The 18548-nt window shown below is 32.6% G+C and overlaps 3 protein-coding genes across 3 annotated transcripts; 1 reads left to right on the top strand and 2 right to left on the bottom strand.

The window, feature by feature from the left end:
• The first annotated feature begins 810 nt into the window (after nt 1–810).
• Nucleotides 811–4066, top strand: LOC106663290. Its single transcript, XM_014387998.2, has 4 exons — nt 811–1001; nt 3073–3174; nt 3526–3625; nt 3723–4066. The coding sequence occupies exons 1-4, from the start codon at nt 891–893 to the stop codon at nt 3890–3892; spliced, it is 483 nt and encodes a 160-aa protein (XP_014243484.1). The 5' UTR covers nt 811–890; the 3' UTR covers nt 3893–4066.
• Nucleotides 4067–4428: 362 nt separating this feature from the next.
• LOC106663272 (protein wntless) lies at nt 4429–12403 on the bottom strand. Its single transcript, XM_024229540.1, has 12 exons — nt 12150–12403; nt 9131–9306; nt 8835–8940; nt 8571–8689; nt 8352–8507; nt 8082–8259; nt 7491–7618; nt 7392–7397; nt 7170–7328; nt 5817–6044; nt 5596–5746; nt 4429–4865 (listed from the first exon to the last, which is right to left on the bottom strand). Exons 1-12 carry the CDS (start codon nt 12253–12255, stop codon nt 4762–4764), a joined length of 1617 nt encoding a protein of 538 aa, XP_024085308.1. The 5' UTR covers nt 12256–12403; the 3' UTR covers nt 4429–4761.
• A 2896-nt stretch (nt 12404–15299) lies between these two features.
• Nucleotides 15300–17792, bottom strand: LOC106663283 (la-related protein 6). Its single transcript, XM_014387988.2, has one exon. It carries the CDS (start codon nt 17550–17552, stop codon nt 16029–16031), a length of 1524 nt encoding a protein of 507 aa, XP_014243474.1. The 5' UTR covers nt 17553–17792; the 3' UTR covers nt 15300–16028.
• Between the last annotated feature and the right edge of the window lie 756 nt (nt 17793–18548).

An 18548-nucleotide genomic window follows, 5' to 3' on the forward strand; every position in this document is an offset into this window, starting at 1 on the left:
GGCAACAGCTCAATGGAGTCTTAACATAGGGGTAGCAATAAGACCCAGGAAAAAGAAGAATAGAGTCAATTGAACTGAACTAAGGCACTAGGAAAAGAACGAGAAGCCAATAAAGCTGAAATGCTTGGGTAACACAAAGCCCCAGTTTTCCCAGCATGCTCATCATCATAAACTGAATTTTTGTAAATCCACGTCAATTTTCTCTATGAATCGTGTATGGCACATGGGTACATTCAATTTTATACCCATTTGTAGGTTATGCAATAAGTAGAAATGAGCTACCCTTGTTATTGAATTCGAAGCACTGCTCATGAAGATATAACCTAGGATTTCAAGATGACCCAGGGAAAAGAATTGCTAAGGAACTAAGAAAAGTACAATAAGCCAAAAAGTTGTAGTGCTTGGGAAATTACCAAACCCACACTTTCCAGTATCATCATCGTTAAAGTAAAAGACAGAAGATTAAATAGTATTTTATGGTCAACCCCTCCACAAGTAGCCCGCCATCGTTATTGCGAGAATCCATGCATTAATTTTTTTTAATTTCAATTTAAATATTATTAATAAAAAAAGATGTCACGAAAGAAAATAAGACATTTTATTGTCTAATTTGTAAGGTGACTGAGCACCCTTCGAGCCCGTTAATCTGTAAGTGCTTAATTATGTTAAGTAAGTTTCATAAATTGACCGGTTTGTTCAAATTTTACTTTACAAGATTTACGACGGGGTAAATTGGTCGCCTCCGATTTACCGCAGCGGATCAAACAACTTATTGATTTTTGTATTATACTAAACGTCCGTCGGCGGTAGAGCTACTTGCTAGTGTGGTCGATCGACCTTAGCCCAGAAAAAGTGCTAGGAAAGCATGAATTTAAGTAGCACGTTTTATTATGACAGCGTCTGATTACGAATACGAATGTATGCGAGCAGAGCTGCTGGGTCTCAAAAAACCAGATAAAACAATATTCGCCGAGAACGATGTCGATGTTTCATCTGTGGAGGTGGGATTTTAAAAAGTAGAGTAATTTAAAAAAAATTAAATTCACGATGAACATCATAAAAAATTATTTAATAGAGCACATAACTATAGAATAAATAATATACCAAAAAATCACCTATACTAACTATAGAAGATTTTCAGTAATGGCTACCCTATTTTTTATATATAGAATATGGAATTTCAAAACATAAAAATACGCTTTTTTTTTCTTCTGGGATTGCTTGTAATAATAATCGCTTCTTGCTCTGAGACCTATAAGTTCTAATGTGGAATTGACGCTTTTTTATATCCATACCTCAGAAAATCCATCATTCTTAAGGTAGTTGAGCACTTTCTCCATTAGCAGTTATAAACAGTTGGTTTTTAATTGGAATTTGAACTGTTTGGATCTTTATGCATAGACANAAAAATAATAACTTAATATATACAATAACATTTTTTTATATAAAATAAATTACCTCACTAATAATTCACACATTTACAAGTCCAACTGTTTTTGTTCTTACTAGCTATTGTTGTCATTAAAACCAATAAATACATTATAATATCACAGGGTATTACATTAATGACTAGAATTTAAAGCTTGTTTAAAATTATGTATACAAAAGGATTACAATTAAAACGAAACCCGACACACAATGACATTATCTGCAGGTCGATCTACAAACATCATTTCTACTTGATGTATTTTATTGACCAGCGAACGGGTAGAGACTATTACCTTGTTGCATAGGTCCTTACCGCCCTTGCTTCAAAAAATCCACTATTCATAAAGGAATTGAGAACTTACCTGGGTTCTTTTTTATATATAGACCTCGGTGTTCTGAAGAGGCTGTACCGTTTCTAACCTTAATGCTTTGCATTCACAGGACTTTTGTTGTTTCTGTGATTCCATGGCAGAATTGGCATATTCTGTTTCAGTTTACATGGTGGTTATTAAATTTCCTTCATGCCTGCTGATACAGAGGTAAATTTTTGTTTTCCTGATCGGGAGTTGGGAAACTTTTTTTATTGTTTTCCACCTGGTGAATTCAACCCTTAAGGTAGTTGAATAGTCTATCTCTATTCATAGATGTCTATCTTCATTTGATAATGATGAAGATTAGAGGAAGCTTGGACTTGGTATTCCAAGAGCCCTGTAGCTTTCTAGCTTATTTTCTTTTCCTAGCTCCTTAGTTCAGTTTAATTGGCTCAATTATTTTTCCTGGGTACTCCATTGAGCGGTTGCTTTATATCCGAAGATATGGTATAACTTACAAATGGGGTCATTACAGAATATACCCATGTGTAGTTGTTTTCTCAGATGCCAGAAACAGGTAGCATTGTCACTACCTTGGGTTTTACCCAGTTTACATGTAACAATGTTTTGTTTGTTTTACAAGTAATATGTGGTTGCTACATCTTGATTGATGTTCTCACTTGACTTGGATTTACAAAAAGTCCATCATTTAATGATGATGAGCATGCTGGGAAGTTGGGGGGTTTGGTATTCCCAAAGCACTGCAGTTTTGTGGTTTATTGAATTTTTCCTAGTTTCTTAATTTTTCCTAGTTCTATGCTGCTATTTTTAAACAAGCTATTTTCTTTAGCCATAATTTCTCTGTCTAACACCTCTAGGTTTCATCTTTTCTGTGCAGGCCTAGTCTGAAATGAAGGATTCTGTATTGCCCTTCTTTCCCCAAGTATAGGTTCTGAACTTATAGTCTTGCACATCTTCTCTGGCCAGTCTGCTTATCCATTACTCAAAATTGCTTTTGTGCTCTGGCATTCAGGTTTGGCTGTTGTGAGGATGTTTCAATTTGTGAATTTTTACATGCTTATGCTTTTAGGGCCACTTGGCCGTCTTATTTACCAAGGATTTGTTTTTGCTTTAAATTTTTAAACTGTACAGAATTATTTAAAAAAATCAACCGTATTGCTAATTTTATTTGAAAATCTAGGAAGCCTATTGATGGGTTGAAGTTCAGACACATTCTTTCTTTAAACTTAAGTTGTTTTTATTGAAATTATTATCACATCAAGCATTGTTAGTAATAAATTTCAGTTATAGTGACATGTCTGATGTTTTTTAGACTTTGGCAATTGAAGGAGAGCAACTTGGACACATTAATGGTGGGCTGGATGAACTGAATTCTGTCATTGGATCAACTAAAAAGAAATTAACTAGGTTTCAGGTGAGTAAGTTTTGTTTTTTGGGCTTTTTGATTCATTTTTTGCATTAACATATTACAATTTTAAATGCTAATGTTTTTTATTGCTTCAGTAATAAAATAAATAATTTTTGTTAGTATTAGCCCATACATTTTCAAATAACAAAGCACAATATCCATTAATTATATGGGCTGGCATTGCTGAACAACTTGCTTTTATTTTTAAGTTATTGTTTATTTGATTTAGTTATAAATAAATGTTTTCAAGTTATTTTGAATATTTAATTGAGCTCTTTCAATTTTTTACAGCTATTAAAATTGACAATTAGTTTTGAAACATCTGTTTGTTAATACTCTTTATCACTTTACTCTTAGAGCTTAACTGGCAGACTTGGACGTTTGATTAAAAAATCATCTGACAATAAATCAAGCCCTACGCCTAAAAATGCAGAACATAACTCACCATCAAAATCAGGTATGTATTACAATTGTTGCTCACAAGGTTAGTAAAACTCCGTTGTACTAATTTTAGCAATACTAGTAATGACAATATATTTTTTATTATTGTAAAGGATCACCCAATCAACGATCAGCAGAATCAGGAAATTCTTGTTCAAGTTTTAAGGCCGAAGAGGTCGAACGACAGGTTGATAGGTTGGATCAACTACTCATGAAAGCAGAACACGCTGAATTGTCTTTAGGTTACAACAACAAACTAATTAAAAAAATAACAAATAAATAAAACCGCCTAAAACCAATGGCTGAGCTCAAAAAATTATATAATTATGTGCCCAATTTAATATATGTAGTTATTTATATTTAATTTTGCATATTTAATAAAAACATAACAAATTAGAACTTTTAATAGTTCATATTTTAGACATTTCCTTTAAATTTGTTTATTCATCATCTATGTATTTTAAGTTTGCATGTTATGTATATATTTTGTTTTTACTTCAAAATAAAATGACTTGAACTCATGTTTTTTAATTTTTACTGCACCAAAATTAAACATTATAAAAGTTATTGCAGGAAGGGGTATATTAACTAAAATTGTCAAACTACAAAGGATATCCAGCAGTATTTACTGATTCAACATTCACAAAACTTCACATTCTATAGCTGCTAATCTATTACAATAATATTTAATCTTACATGTTTGTTACAATAATAATAGTAAATTAAAAATCAGTTGTAGCAACAGAAATAAATTATAATTTTTTATTAAATAATAATAAAGCCTGAAGCAATTTTCAATAAATAGAAATATATGTTTATAAATGCAATACATTTGTGTATGTTTTTATTTTATCGTTTAAATGTGTAAATTTTTAAAAATATAAAACATTTAAGCGTATGATTTAATAACGTTTAGGATTTAGAAACTTATGTCTACTTATATGGTATGAAAGACAAACATAAAGTAACCACAACCGCTACACTTGAACACTTGGTTTAGACAATTAATAATCAGTAAAAATTATCGAAAGATTACAAAATTTTTCATCACATAGAGAATAATACTTTGAAAAAATACCCTTTTTCTCATTTGGAGGAATTGGGACATAAAGCTACAAACTAATTGGGCAAGACGTTATTTGATTTATTTCTTTAATCTAGTGCAGTTTTCTTGGAGAATGTTGTTAAAGAAGAAATTTCACTCGGCTCAGGTTCTAGACATGAAAATTCAATGTCATTGGTAGAAACAGTTGGTTCTGAAAGTAATAAAAACACCGATTAAAAAAATTTAAATTATTATATATATATATATTTTTTAGATATGGATATGTTTTGGGCTAGGTGCACAATTTTTTTGCAATACCGGGGAGTGTGTATGGATTGGATTAGGTTAGGTTAGAAATGGCCAAGTTAGGTTAAGTAGGGCTAGGGACAAGTTAGGCAAAGCTAGTGATAGAGAAGGGTTAGGTTAGATTAGGCAGAGTCAGAGTTAAGTTATTTATACGTTATTTGTTTTTCCATATAGTGGGAAAAATGTTAGTTTTTCTTTTTTATTTATCGTGTAATATGTAGATTCTATCATGTGTTGACTGTCTACAATATACAATACTTACTTGACACTGATTAAATGTCTTGAGGAAAGTCAACATTTTTTCCTATCCTGACTTTGAAGATTATGTACAAAAAACTACATAAATTTATGATTATTTTTCATCAATAGCAATAAGCGATATGGGGGGGNGTGAGTATATATATTTCACTTCAAAAAGTGCTTTTCATCAATGTTACCCCATGTTAATATGGATGTGTTCTTAGGCTGGATACACATATTTGTTTGTATGACATTTTCACATTACTGGGGAATGTGCATGGATGTTAGGTTAGGTTAAGGAACAGCTTAGGTTAGGTCAGGTGGGGAAAGGGTTAGAATTAGGGTCAGGTTATGTAAGGTTAGAAATTAGGGTCAAATAGACAGGGTTAAAGTACCATTATTTGATGGCCACTGTTTATGTGATGGAGCGTAGAGTGCGAGGAGAGCAAAAATATAAATATTCCACATGCCATAAACTCCTGTGAAGAAAGCCGAGCTATATTCTAGACCAGGGTTCTCATCCCATTTCAATTGGCCTTCTGAAATCTTTATTAACGTTTATATTAAACAATAATTTTTATAAATATATAAATGTAAACTATGTGTATTTTATTACCTGTCCAAGGCAAAATGTTACAACTGTCAATGCAGCACAAATAATCGTGGTCAGCATAAGGAAATTGAATCGGTATATTATTCCGCTGTAGTGCAGTCTCCTAGCTTGCGACATTGATGGCAAGCTCGCTTTTTTAGATCCAATGTTACGGAACACATTCCATATCAGATATGTCAATACCAGAAAATATATAGTTCCACAGATTCCACCGACAAAAAGCAAAGCCAACTACGTATATAATTATATAGGAAAATAATTTAGGAACATTTGTTTCTTACGCATTCTTTAGTTGTAAAGCTAATTTATCAAAATTTAACCAAAATATCTTCTATTCAAAACATCCCCCCCCTCAAGAGAGTCCTGTGTAGAAACAAGTATATCTGTGATTTATATAAGTTTAACATTTCTACCGGATATTAGCAATAAAGTGAGATACTCCTCAAAAACAATGTATGTACGTGATGTAAATATTTGTTTTAAGTATTTGAATAGGCTGATTCTTCACAAAGTTAAAACATAAAGATGATTTGTGTAACACGTCTAAAACATGATTGTCCATCCAAATTGTTAACTGGGTTGTCAACTCCCAGCACAATTCTGATTTTAAAAATATTGACTGTTGCATAAAGAATCCTCAGAAGAAAAGACTTAGTACATGTATGTCACAGGTGTGATTACTTGATCATGTGACCTTCTCAATCTTATAGCTGAGGTGATTCTTTGGTTAGAGATTACATTGTGTATAAGTTTTTAAGGGTTACCATTCCTGTTTTTTTCTTCAAAAACTGAAGAAATTCAGCTTCTAAATTAGTAAATTAAAATAATTAATGTCACTTTACTACAAATTTAAAAAAAATCAATGTGGTATGTTACCTATGCTGAAAATTGGTATTTGTTTTTATTTATAAAATAACTGTTAATTGTTGTTAATTTGTTTAAAATAGAGGCCCTGGCCAGATGATGACCTTCAAGCTAGGGTCGAAAACTTGGTACAGTTGGAATTTTGTTTTTGTTCTACCCCTTGACCATAATACTGATCAAACATCGAATTAAACTTCAAGTGGTCGATACCTTCTCTTCAATAATTTCTATAATATTTAAATGTTTAAAAAATAAAGCTAATATAAAATTATATTTAATTTGAACTCACTGAAACGATTTTTTTTTCTTTCACATTCTTGTATGTTTAATTATTGTTCTAGCTTTTATGAGTTTTCATAATTTTATTGTGTCTGATTATCCTGGTCTGGTATAAATATACATACACCTCACAGATGATAAAATATAATTGTACTTTCTTATTAATTTATTTTATTAAAAATATCAGAAAATTAACCAATTAAAAAAGGATACAGCAATTTTTGATCCAACATCTGTAACCCAAATAGAGTAAAAGGGGTTCTTTAATTGAACTCCTCTTTCACACAGGTCAAATACAAACATAGCTATACAGCCGGTGACAACACAACTAAGCTGTGGCCAATACGAAATAAGGTGATTTTTCTTACTCTCCTGTAAAACATAAAAAGGTTAAATTAGTTCTGAAATCTCTGAACTTAGATTCATTATACTTACTTGAATCTAGATGATTCCACGAAGGGGAAAACAAACATAAAAACACATTACATTAGGTTTTATCATAATTAAAATTTGAATATAAGTACAAGTTTTTACCATCAAATGTTCAGCAGCGAAAATAAGCCAAAACGATAAAAGCGCAGCATAAAAAATACCTTGCCTTATATCTCCCAATAATAGCATAAATGGTAATTCATAGTATAGAGTAAGCAATTCAATAGGCACTGGAAAAGGACAAACAAACAGAAAATTTAAAAAAAATTAATGTACAGTATTCATAGAAAATTAATAGTGTAGTTTGAAACAAACAACAAACAGAAATTGTATATTAAAATATATCTAACTTATGAATACAGTTGACCAAAACCTTATGGGAAAATCATGCAGGCAATCAAATTTTGTGGTTTAATTGCCTAGCATATCTCGAAAGCCTGGGAAAAAGTGTACCCCGGTATAAGAGGATGAAATATCTTGCCGACAAACATAAAAAAATAAGAGAATTGCTAAGAATCATAATTAATCATACGTCAAAGTATGCTAAAAGTGGAACCAGACAAATTGGTAAAGAAAAAGTCTATTGGTCTAAAATGTCAATTTATTAACTGTTTGAAAGGATGAAAAAAATCTATTTTAAATAATGTAGTATTTTAAACAACATTTCATTTAAGTTACTTTAAGAACACTTACTGTTAAGGAATGTGAGTGCACATGCTACAAATACCAGCATGTATTCAAGTAACAACGGCTTTCTGTCCAAAATGGTAACTCTTTTCCAAAACCAAATGAGAATGGCAATAATCGATGGGAAAAATATACATTTCATTGTGACCCAAACCTTTGTGAATCCCCCAGTCTGATTGATAGCCTGTAAAAAAATAAAAAAATAGTCCCCTATACAACTGACATATTACCAAATTAATTAATTAAAATAAATAAATAAATAAAATAAAAACATACAAAAAGCCAAATGTCTGTCAAGTGGCCTAATTCTACATTCATGTATTTTTGATGATCAACCGGCAGCCGGATGTTAAGAAGGTAAAAATCATGATGCAGTGAACCGAGTTCGAACAGTGGAACAATCGAGCAATTGTAAGGATAGCCCTCTTTTTTCTGGAAAAAATGATATAAATTATTACTTTTGTGTAGAACTTATAAAACATTTAGTATACTCACTTCATCTATGACACAATCTAGGTTTCTTTTTTCAACAGAAGAAGCGTAATATTTCCATTCCACGTCGTGTTTGTTTCTATAGGCAAGTTTTGCATCTATTGTTAACACTGTTCTTGATGCTAAAAATAAACCAGACGAGAGGTTCAAGTGAAAGCTAAACCAAAATTTATGACTCCTTAAAAATAGTTATGACAAAGTTCCAAGTAAAACTCAACAAATAATACAATAATTAAAAATGTTTCATAATCATGTTTATGAACGTACGCATTTCATTTCTTGGGTGAAACAATATATCAAAATGTAGAATTCCAATCAAATTTTGTTGCCATCTTGAATAGTCCAATAAAACCCTTTCTCTCGGTGAAGGGATCTGTAAAAGAAAAAGTGTATCTCAGATCTTCAACCCAAATAAATTAATAGAGTAAATGATATGAGCACTTTTGTTATTAACTGTAAAATAAATGAACAAAAGCTTGACATTAAACAAATTATAGAAGAACATGAATTTAAAAACATGGTTAATCATTTTAAACGTAATATTGATAATAATTTAACCATACCTGAAACACAAACACTATTCTGTTAGCAAGCTCAATAGGTTCATACATTGAGAAAACATCTAGATCGTCAGTTCTGCACGGTTCTTTTCCCCTGATGTAAAACCATTCATCAGAATTATTTTTGAAGTCAATGCATTTGCTTGCTAGAATTGAATCAGTGAACGATGGCTTTGGAGCTGGAAAAAAATTATATTATAAAAACTCTTAATTAAATTGGAAACAATTTGTAGCAAATATTAAAGTAAAACTCCTAAAGAGTGACTAGATTTTCCCTTAACCATTGTGGACACTGACGTCCCCTTATTACTTTCTTATTTTTAATTTATATATTTTTGTACAAGGATTGTATCTGTATACAAGTAAATTTAAAGCAAAAAAAGTAGTTGAAAATTTTGTTAAATAGTGAAAAATAACATGCCATGTTGTTTTTTAACTCAAAATTAATTTTTTTATTCCAGTATTTGACATCAATAAAACACTTTTAAAAATAATTATTTCTCGCCTACTTAATTGAGATGATATTGTTTTATTTTATTTTTTTATTGTTATTTTTTTTTAAGTTTACTCTGATCAAGTGATCAGATTAGTAAACATATTGTGTTTTTTTGTTGTTTCTCATTGCGATTTAATGAATATCGTTGTAATACAGAAAATAACAAAAATCCTAAGCCTTACCCAATCTAACCTAACCAGTTCCCAGCTGAAACTCTACACAAACTAACCATTCCAAACCTAACCTAACCCAACCAATGAACACTCCCAGGTAATTTAAAGAACAAAAAGAGCAATGAAAAGAAAAACACTAATAAATACAAACATAAAAATCATTTGGTTTAATTATTCAGCTTTCAAAATCCAAAATCTTATCAAAAATAAAGACAAAATGTTAATGCTAGTTTGATTTGACAATTCCTAGGGATCAAGCAAGATAATACAAGATATCGGTACATATTTACATAAGCATATATTAAATTGTGTATATCATATGATACATAATAAAATTCAATCTTTATTGCCTTTGGCTTTCATTATTAAAGCCTTAAAAATGCATACGCTTAAGAAAAGTATAAGTGGAATGATAAAGTGAATATTTTCTATCCATACCTAATCGAACTGACATTGTACCTTCAGTTTACCATCACAGTAAAAAATAACAATAACAATAATAAGCTTCAGACTGTTTAGTTGCATTTATTCGACATTAAAATTACAAATCCTTATGAAAATTAGAAGTGGAACGTGAAAGCTAGTGATTTTCATTATTTACAGGAATTCAGCAAGACAATGTAAGAAATTGGCACTGATTTCACATCAAATTTACCTGACCTTACCTCTTCAGTTTACTGTACTTACAAAAAAAAAAAAAAAAAAAAAAAACAGAAATAATAAGTTCAAGAGTGTTTAGTTGTAATAATTTAACCTTAAAAATACAAATCATTACCAAAACTAAATTTTGTTAACTATTTCTAGGAATTAAATGCAAAACTGTAAGATATTGGCACTGATTTTACATCAAATTCACCTGACCTTGAACCTTCAGTTTAACATACTTATAAAAAAAAGCATAGAAATATAAAGTTTAAGAATGTTTAGTTAGAATTATTTAACCTTAAAAGTACAAAACTTTATCAAAAGTAAATTTTGTTGACTATTTCTAGGAATCAAGCGAGACAGTGTAATAAATTGGCACTGATTTCACACACCAAAATCACCTGACCTTGCACCTTCAGTTAACCATGCTTATAAAAAAACATACAAATAATAAGTTTAAGAGTGCTTAGTTGTAATTACTTAAACTTAAAAATACAAAACTTTATCGCAAGTAAAATTTGTTGACTATTTCTAGGAATTAAGCGAGACAATGTAAGAAATTGGCACCCATTTCACACAGCAAAATCACCTGGCCTTGCACCTTCAGTTTACCATTCTTATGAAAAATATATCACTATAAAGTTTAAAAGTAATAATTAATTCTTTCAATTAATTAATCTTTTTATGTAAGGTCCTGGTTGAAATGAAAAAAGATTAATTAATTGAAAGAAGTAATTCGGTCAATCAGACCACTAAATATAAAGGAGGTAATAATTAATAATAATATAATTTTGATTGTTAACCTTAAAAATTAAAGTCCTTGACAATAGTATTAGTGGAATGATAAAGTGACTTTTTTCTATCACACTTTCATACCTATCTACCTGACCTTGCTCCTTCAGTTTACCAAATTTACATATACAAACACTTACCTGTGTCATGCGATAATGTTAAATTTTATTAAGTGCAATTGGGAAACAACTATTGAACCATTATGGAAATAATTTGTTTATTTTAAACCAGGGAAATTAAAGAAATATATTTTCCCCAGGGGCTAATATTTGGGGCAATTTGTGATTCCATTACACAAGAAGTCATGCCAAATTCAAATTTCAATTTTGGTATATAAAAATGGATTGAAAATATCTATAATAATAAATAAGAATATACATATTTTACAGTTTTGTTTTTTGTTTGTTTTTAATTTTATTTTTTACAATTTTTTTTGTTTGGATACAAAAGAGTTGAGTAAGATATTGATTTTTTTTTAGTATGTTAGTTGCTGTTTGCGATTAAATAAAAGACGAAAAGTTAATAAGAACCAAATAGAATTTTAATTCCAGCTCTAAGCTCTAAAAGTAAATTTATAAGTAAATAAAAAGTTCTTATACCAATTTGTGATTCCATTTCCCAAGAAGTCATGCCAAATTTTAATTTTGGTACATAAAAATGGATTGAAAATATGTACAATAATAAATAAGAATATACATATTTTACAGTTTTGATTCTTAGTTATTCATTTATTTTATTTTTTACAATTTTTTTTGTTTGGATACAAGAGAGTTGAGTAAGATATTGATTTTTTGAGTATGTTAATTGCTGTTTGCGATTAAACATAAGACGAAAAGTTAATAAAAACTAAATGTAATTTTAATTCAAGCTCTAAGCTCTAAAAGTAAATTTATAAGTAAATAAAAAGTTCTCTTACCGATAAGTCCGCCTGTGAGGAAGCAAATCACTTGGCACACGAGAAAACATGAAACCAAAACGGCGAGTTTTTTTCCACTGAGATTTTCCAGAACTGTCCCAGCCATTTTAAGATCTGCCGGTTCCTGGAGTCGATGGAGCTTTTATTTCAAACCAGACAAACTGGGAAAATGATTCATACTTTAGCCCGGTTTGTTTATTGTTTACATTTGTCAATGAGGCCCGACAAGGGGCAGACGAAGTGCCGAGTCTCGAACTCTCGACTCTCGATTCTCTCTTGAATCGATCTCCTTCAAAAGAGGGCGATCTTCCGTCTGAGGGTTCAGAAGAAAGTAGAGCAGAAAATCTGAGCTGGCCATGAGATGGGGAAATACTGTGAATCGACATCAACTATGATTCGGTACAAAATTCTTTGGTCGAACGATTCAATGATCTTTCAAATTTGACACTTCGATCATGTCTGTTGATAATCGTCGCCTTCTCCGACTCATTGGTTCTTGTCGAATCCAGGACTCGAGTCCTTAGACGTTCGAATCTATGTCCTTTTTCTATTGAATCATGGACTGGAGACAAATTTATCAATGGAAACCTTGGTCTCGAATCTTTCGACATTAGGATCTTTGTCCTTTGTCTATTGAATCGTGGATTGAAAGACAAGATTGGTCTATTGAATCTTGGACATTCGAATCTATGTTCTTGGTCTATTGAATCATGGACTGGAGCAAGATTGGTCTATTGAATCTTGGATTCGAATCCTTGGATGTTTGAATCTAAGTCCTTTGTATATTGAATCATAGATTGGAGACAAGATTTTCTATGGAAGCTTGATCTCAAATCTTTCGAAATTTGGCCTTGCCTTGGTCTATTGAATGATCGACTGGAGGCATGATTTGTCTATGGAAACCTTGGCCACTAATTTTTCGGCATTTGGATCTAAGTCATTTGTCTATTGAATCGTGGACTTACATACAAGATTCGTCTATTGAATCGTGGACCCAAATCCTTGGAAATTTTAATCTTTGTCCTTTGCCTATTGAATCATGGACTGGAGACAAAATTGGTTTATTGAATCGAGAACTCGTATCTTACGACATTTGTCGAATCTATGTCATTTGTTTACAAAATCTATAAATTGCATCTAGAAATATTCAACAATTTAAGTACTTGTCCTTTGTTTATTGAAGTTTGGACACGAATCCTTTACATTTGACTCTATGCCTTTTGTATGTGAAATTTATGAATTTCATCTATTAAATATTCAACACTTTAAAAAAAATTGTCCTTTGTCTATTGAATTTTGTACACGAAACTTTCATGTTTGAATCTGTGCCATTTGTCTATGAAATCTATTAATTACACCTATTACAGTTAAACACTTTAAATCATTGTCGTTTGTCCATTAAATCTATGAGTTGTATCTATTAAATATTCAACCTTTTAAATCAGTGTCCTTTGCCTATGAATTCTATGAATTGCATCTATTAAATATTCACCACTTTAAATAATTGTCTAATAATGACATAAAATTTAAACATAGTTGACATAGACTGAAAGAACATGGAGTCACCTTTTTTAATTTTAAAAATGTTACATTAATTTTCATCTTAAAATTTTCGCCCTCAAATGTCTCGATTTTTTTTTAATTTACAAAAATTGAGGAATTTTTTGTTGATTTCTTGTTTTATGATTTATAATGACTTAAAATCTCAAATTTTTCGCCCTCAAATGCCTCGAATTTTTTTGAAATTCACAGAAATGGCCATAAGTTTGAAAAACTCCAGTAATTCACAAGAACTTTACAGGATTTTAATGCCCTATAAATAATATGTAATGGCATCTGTCTCTGTAAATAAATCAGAACCGTAGATTTAAAAAAAAGCTTGAGGAATTTTTTGTCCATTCCTTATTTTATGATTTATAATGTTATAAAATCTAAACGTTATTGACTTGGACGTGGAGAAATTCAGCCTTCTAACGGTTGTACTAACGTGCATTTGGATAAAATCAGAGGAGTTAGGTTAATCGCGTAAGTTGAGTTAGGTTAGGTTGGGTTAGGTTAGATTAGGAATGGTTAGGGTTAGTTTACAAATCCACGATTCAATGATTTTTCGTGAACCGGAGAAAATATGCGAATGCGTGGTTTTTTTTATTTCAGTACATGAGTGAAAAAATAACCTGCGAAAACCGGCCGATTGAAGATCAGATCCATACACTGAGGACCACCATCAGATTTATGATCTAACCATAGTAGTTAGGGTGGGTTTGGCTATATATCTAAAGTGTTATTAAACATTATTTAGGTTCTTTCTTTTTTCGTCGTGGTATAGTGAGTAAAATTCATCCGGAAATCCGGAATATTTCACAGTGGATTTCCGCTTTTGGTCCAGGTCAATCAAGGAAATATTTCCTTGACCTTTACAAGGTCCTTTCATCATTATCACTCGAGTATTTTACTGCTAACCCCTCATCAAGATGGACGACAGGTGGTGTCTTCCGCGTTTAATCAACTTTTTATTGCGGATAAACGTTTTCCCCAACGAAAGTTTTGCTTCAAACTTGGCGAATACTTTCTGACAGTCGATCTGCTAAAATATTGTACAGCTTAATTACCCCAGTTTTGGGTGAATTTTTGGCCAGCGGATTCAACACGATTTACGATTCGAATTTGTAATTAAAGTTCAGATATACGTTTCTGTGTGAATACGTCTGAAAATGATCAGTTGAAGGGTTCAGGAAAAACTAACCTTGACATTTCATAATTGCTTTTATGTTTAAAAAAATCCATTTCTAAATATGTTTTGTATTTCTATTTTCATTGTTTTTAATCGAAGATTTAATGGTTGACCACAAGTTTTGATCCTCAATAAATGATAAACTTGAAAAAAAAAAACGCTAGATTTAGCTCTCTGATTTATTCGGGAGGGGTGGGCATTTTAAATGGAATTTATTATCGAATATAAAATGGACAATAAACATTGAAATGAAGCATATGTTATTACAATAAACAAAAAGCAATTTTTGTGAAACTAAAATTTGAGCCAAAAAACAGAAAAGCTAACCTAACAATATAATAATAAACCCAAATATTATATATACAGTAAAGTTTTACCCTACCATGAATGTATCTATTAATATATATTTTCCAATCAAAAACGTTTTTATTTTATTCTAATATTTACATAGTAGATAACACAAGTTGTGTATTATCACAACACGTCCATTCGTTACAGGCGTCTTAGCAAATTATAAATTTTAAAAAACAAAGAAAATAACATTTTTTTATTCTTTTACAACAACATATACACAAATAAATTACATGGTCTTTTAAATAAGTTAAATTCGAATGTACAGTTAAAATAAAAATACATAAATCCTAACCACACTAGCTACAATTGATAACAACGAATTACTAATGTCATTCAGTCTGATTTTCGTTTATTAAAGAAAGAAAAAACATAAATCACGGCTTGATTTTCATCGTATTGAAATAAACAACTGATGAAATACCGATTATTCACAAATAAATGTAAGGTTTTTGTAGCTGAGCAATGTTGATTGTTTTTCAGCTATAACAACCTATCAAAAATGCCTTTAAAATTTCAATTTCATTATGAAGAGAAAATTAATAATAATAAACCAAACGCTATCAGGTCCATGTCATATTCGAAAACCTAGCGTTTGCCAGTATATTCAACCTAATGTAATCACAACTCAACGAACTTCTGGCAACAAAATGTCACAAATATTTGATGTGGAGAAAAACGATTGCCATTGGGTCCTATGTTTGTATGTACTGAACGATGGCAAATTTATAATATAAATTTATACAATTTAGGAATGACACAAAAAAGGGATCGATTCGAATATCTTTGTTGAGCGGTTATTCGATAAGAGTATGGCAGGCTTGTTGAGCGGGTACGAATCCTCTGCCTCCGTCGGGTCCCCTGGGCATACGGACGACGTTGTCCGTTCCGCGGACTTTGAACCTTTCCAAATCTTGCTCTCGAGGACCGGAAGGGCGGCGTCCGGATTCGACGCTGTTGCTCCAGTAGCCGTCTTGAAGTTTCCTCTCCCTCATTTTGCCTGCGCAATAGAACTCCATTGAATTTCTCCTGAGGTCGGAAGCGTTGCTGTTGCACCTGGACCTGGAGGAGCCGTATCCTTCGGAGCCGGAATCGTTGGCGAGAGAGCTTCTTCTTGAACAGTCCATGTGACAACAACAACAATCCGAATCTTTGCTGATGATAGACAGCCTCCTGATGTCAGACAGGGATATACCGCTGTTGGACCTGGACCTCGAGCTGTAACTGTCGCTGCACGAGTCGCTAGACATCCTTCTGACGTCGGGCATGAAGAAGACGCCGCTGTTCGATCTGGATCTGTAATAAGAGCTCGAACTGTCGGTGCCGGAGTCCCTCGACCATCTCCTCTGGTGCCAGTGGTTGTCCACGAGGTGCGGCGAAGAGCAACGCCTTTGCAGCCTGAGCCTCCTGTCTTCGGTTTCGGAACTGCTCGCACAAGAGGAGGAATAGTCCAAATCGAAAGATCTGTTGTTACCTCCTTTTTTCAACTTGGACTTGCGGTCGACGGAAGGTGGAGCGTTGAGCTCTATGACTTTGATGTCGCTTTGCCTCCAGCTCCATTCTTTTTGTATGGCGTTATGTGCGGACTCGGTCCTGACGAACTCGACCAGAGCGCTCACCTTCCCGATCATCTCGGGGTGTTTGTTGACGAAGTGCCTCACGTCCGACGGTATGGGGTTTCCAGGCCGCAGTATGCGGATGAGCGCGATTTCCCCGCACGACTTGAACATCTCGGCCACGGATTCGATGGTCGGCTTTTCGAAGGGCAAGTCGATGGCGACTACGGTCCTCGACGGTGTCGTCTGGTCGTAAGCCGGCAGAGGATCGACCCGACGCAGTTTCGTGCCGGCTTCGTTTATTTCCAACTTTTTCGACTTTGCGAGCGCGAAAGCGATGACCCTCCAGTCTTTGGCCAAGTGCTTCACTCGTTTAAAGCTCGAAATCAGTTTCAGAGAGACGTAGCCCTCTTTGTTGCGTTTAACGTGTTTCAACAGAAAAGCGTCTTTCGTGATGTTCACGTCGGAAAAATAAAACTCAACTTGGTCGATTATCTTCTGGACCAGTTCTTCGTCTGGCGGGACGAAATCGTTCTCTTCCTCCGAGGTTTTCTCTCCTTTCGGCTTTGTGGGCTGATCGTCAGACGCATTATCCGATATGTCACCGTGATCCGATTTGTTGTCGCCTTCTCTCGGACCGCTCTCAACCGACGACAAACTGTCTTTAGTGTCCGAGTGTATTATCGTCTGATGCTGGACGGGTTTGCTCTTGTCCACATCCACATCCACGTCCACTTCCACGTGACTGTCCGATTCCGACGGCATTCTGCCTTTACACTTGACACATAAACTAACAACTGCACAACTCGAAACGCTGACTGATACTGGCCTCTCATTCTCCCACTACTTTCAATTTATACTCTCTCCAGCCAATGTCACGGACCTCGCGACTTCCCCGTCCCACCCACCTTGGCACTCGAATTTTACTCTTTCGGTCTGACCTACTTTTTTAACACACACCAATTAAATGCCCTGTTTAGATTAACATTTGTCATGTTTTAAAGTTTTTATTTGTTTATCAAAAATCATATGAAATTGAGATTTTATTCATCGTCACTCAAATGCACAACTGTATACTTAATTTTACTAGACAAAAATAATGATTTTCTTTAGACCAAACACATCTCTTCATTATATATATAGGGTGTCCTTTTTAGATCGCCCAGCTGAATTATTTTTGAACCAATGGCGCTATAAAAAATAAATAGGTGTTTAATATTTTTTAGTCTAGTTTCAAATTTTTACCTTTTTTGGAGAAAAATTATACAGGGTACCTCAGGCTCAGTTCAACTTCAAAATTTCAAATACGACCCGTATATATCCTGACACATCATTTTAAAGGATTTTTTTACGATGAAAATGGTGCAATCGGATTTTAAATTGGTCAAAAAATGACAAAGTTGTGGCAAAAAGTTTGAAAAAACGCATTTCGGTTGTTTCCTTGTTAATTCCGATAATTTGATTCTTTACTAAAGTTACCTACTAACATTAATTGCCTTTGTTTACATTCTGTAATTGTTTGTCAAACTTGCATTATGAGAGCAAATTTTAATTCCTGGAAATAAATAACTTTTACAATAGTACATAATGGTTACATTCAATATTCCATTCAAAATGAACCGAAGAGCATATTTTCCCGATCTGAGTTGATATCTTTTTAGAAAGATAGTTCCTACTCACAGTTAGTTGTTTTCAATGATCCGGATTTCAAGCTTATAGCTCATCATTAGGTTGAAGGAATTTACACTGATGATGAGCTAA

Source organism: Cimex lectularius, unplaced genomic scaffold, assembly GCF_000648675.2.
Source record: "Cimex lectularius strain Harlan isolate CLEC.00 unplaced genomic scaffold, Clec_2.1 scaffold411, whole genome shotgun sequence".
In the NCBI taxonomy this organism is placed as follows: domain Eukaryota; kingdom Metazoa; phylum Arthropoda; class Insecta; order Hemiptera; family Cimicidae; genus Cimex; species Cimex lectularius.

Bases quoted from the DNA above. Each gene is read 5' to 3' on its own strand.
- LOC106663290 (XM_014387998.2), top strand. From the start codon at position 891: ATGACAGCGTCTGATTACGAATACGAATGTATGCGAGCAGAGCTGCTG. The intron at 1,002-3,072 runs GTGGGATTTTAA...GATGTTTTTTAG, and splicing joins TCGATGTTTCATCTGTGGAG to ACTTTGGCAATTGAAGGAGA. The intron at 3,626-3,722 runs GTATGTATTACA...ATTATTGTAAAG, and splicing joins TAACTCACCATCAAAATCAG to GATCACCCAATCAACGATCA.
- LOC106663272 (XM_024229540.1), bottom strand. From the start codon at position 12,255: ATGGCTGGGACAGTTCTGGAAAATCTCAGTGGAAAAAAACTCGCCGTT. The intron at 8,690-8,834 runs GTACGTTCATAA...GTTTATTTTTAG, and splicing joins TCACCCAAGAAATGAAATGC to CATCAAGAACAGTGTTAACA. The intron at 6,045-7,169 runs GTATCCTTTTTT...TTATATACGTAG, and splicing joins ATGTTGGATCAAAAATTGCT to TTGGCTTTGCTTTTTGTCGG.
- LOC106663283 (XM_014387988.2), bottom strand. From the start codon at position 17,552: ATGCCGTCGGAATCGGACAGTCACGTGGAAGTGGACGTGGATGTGGAT.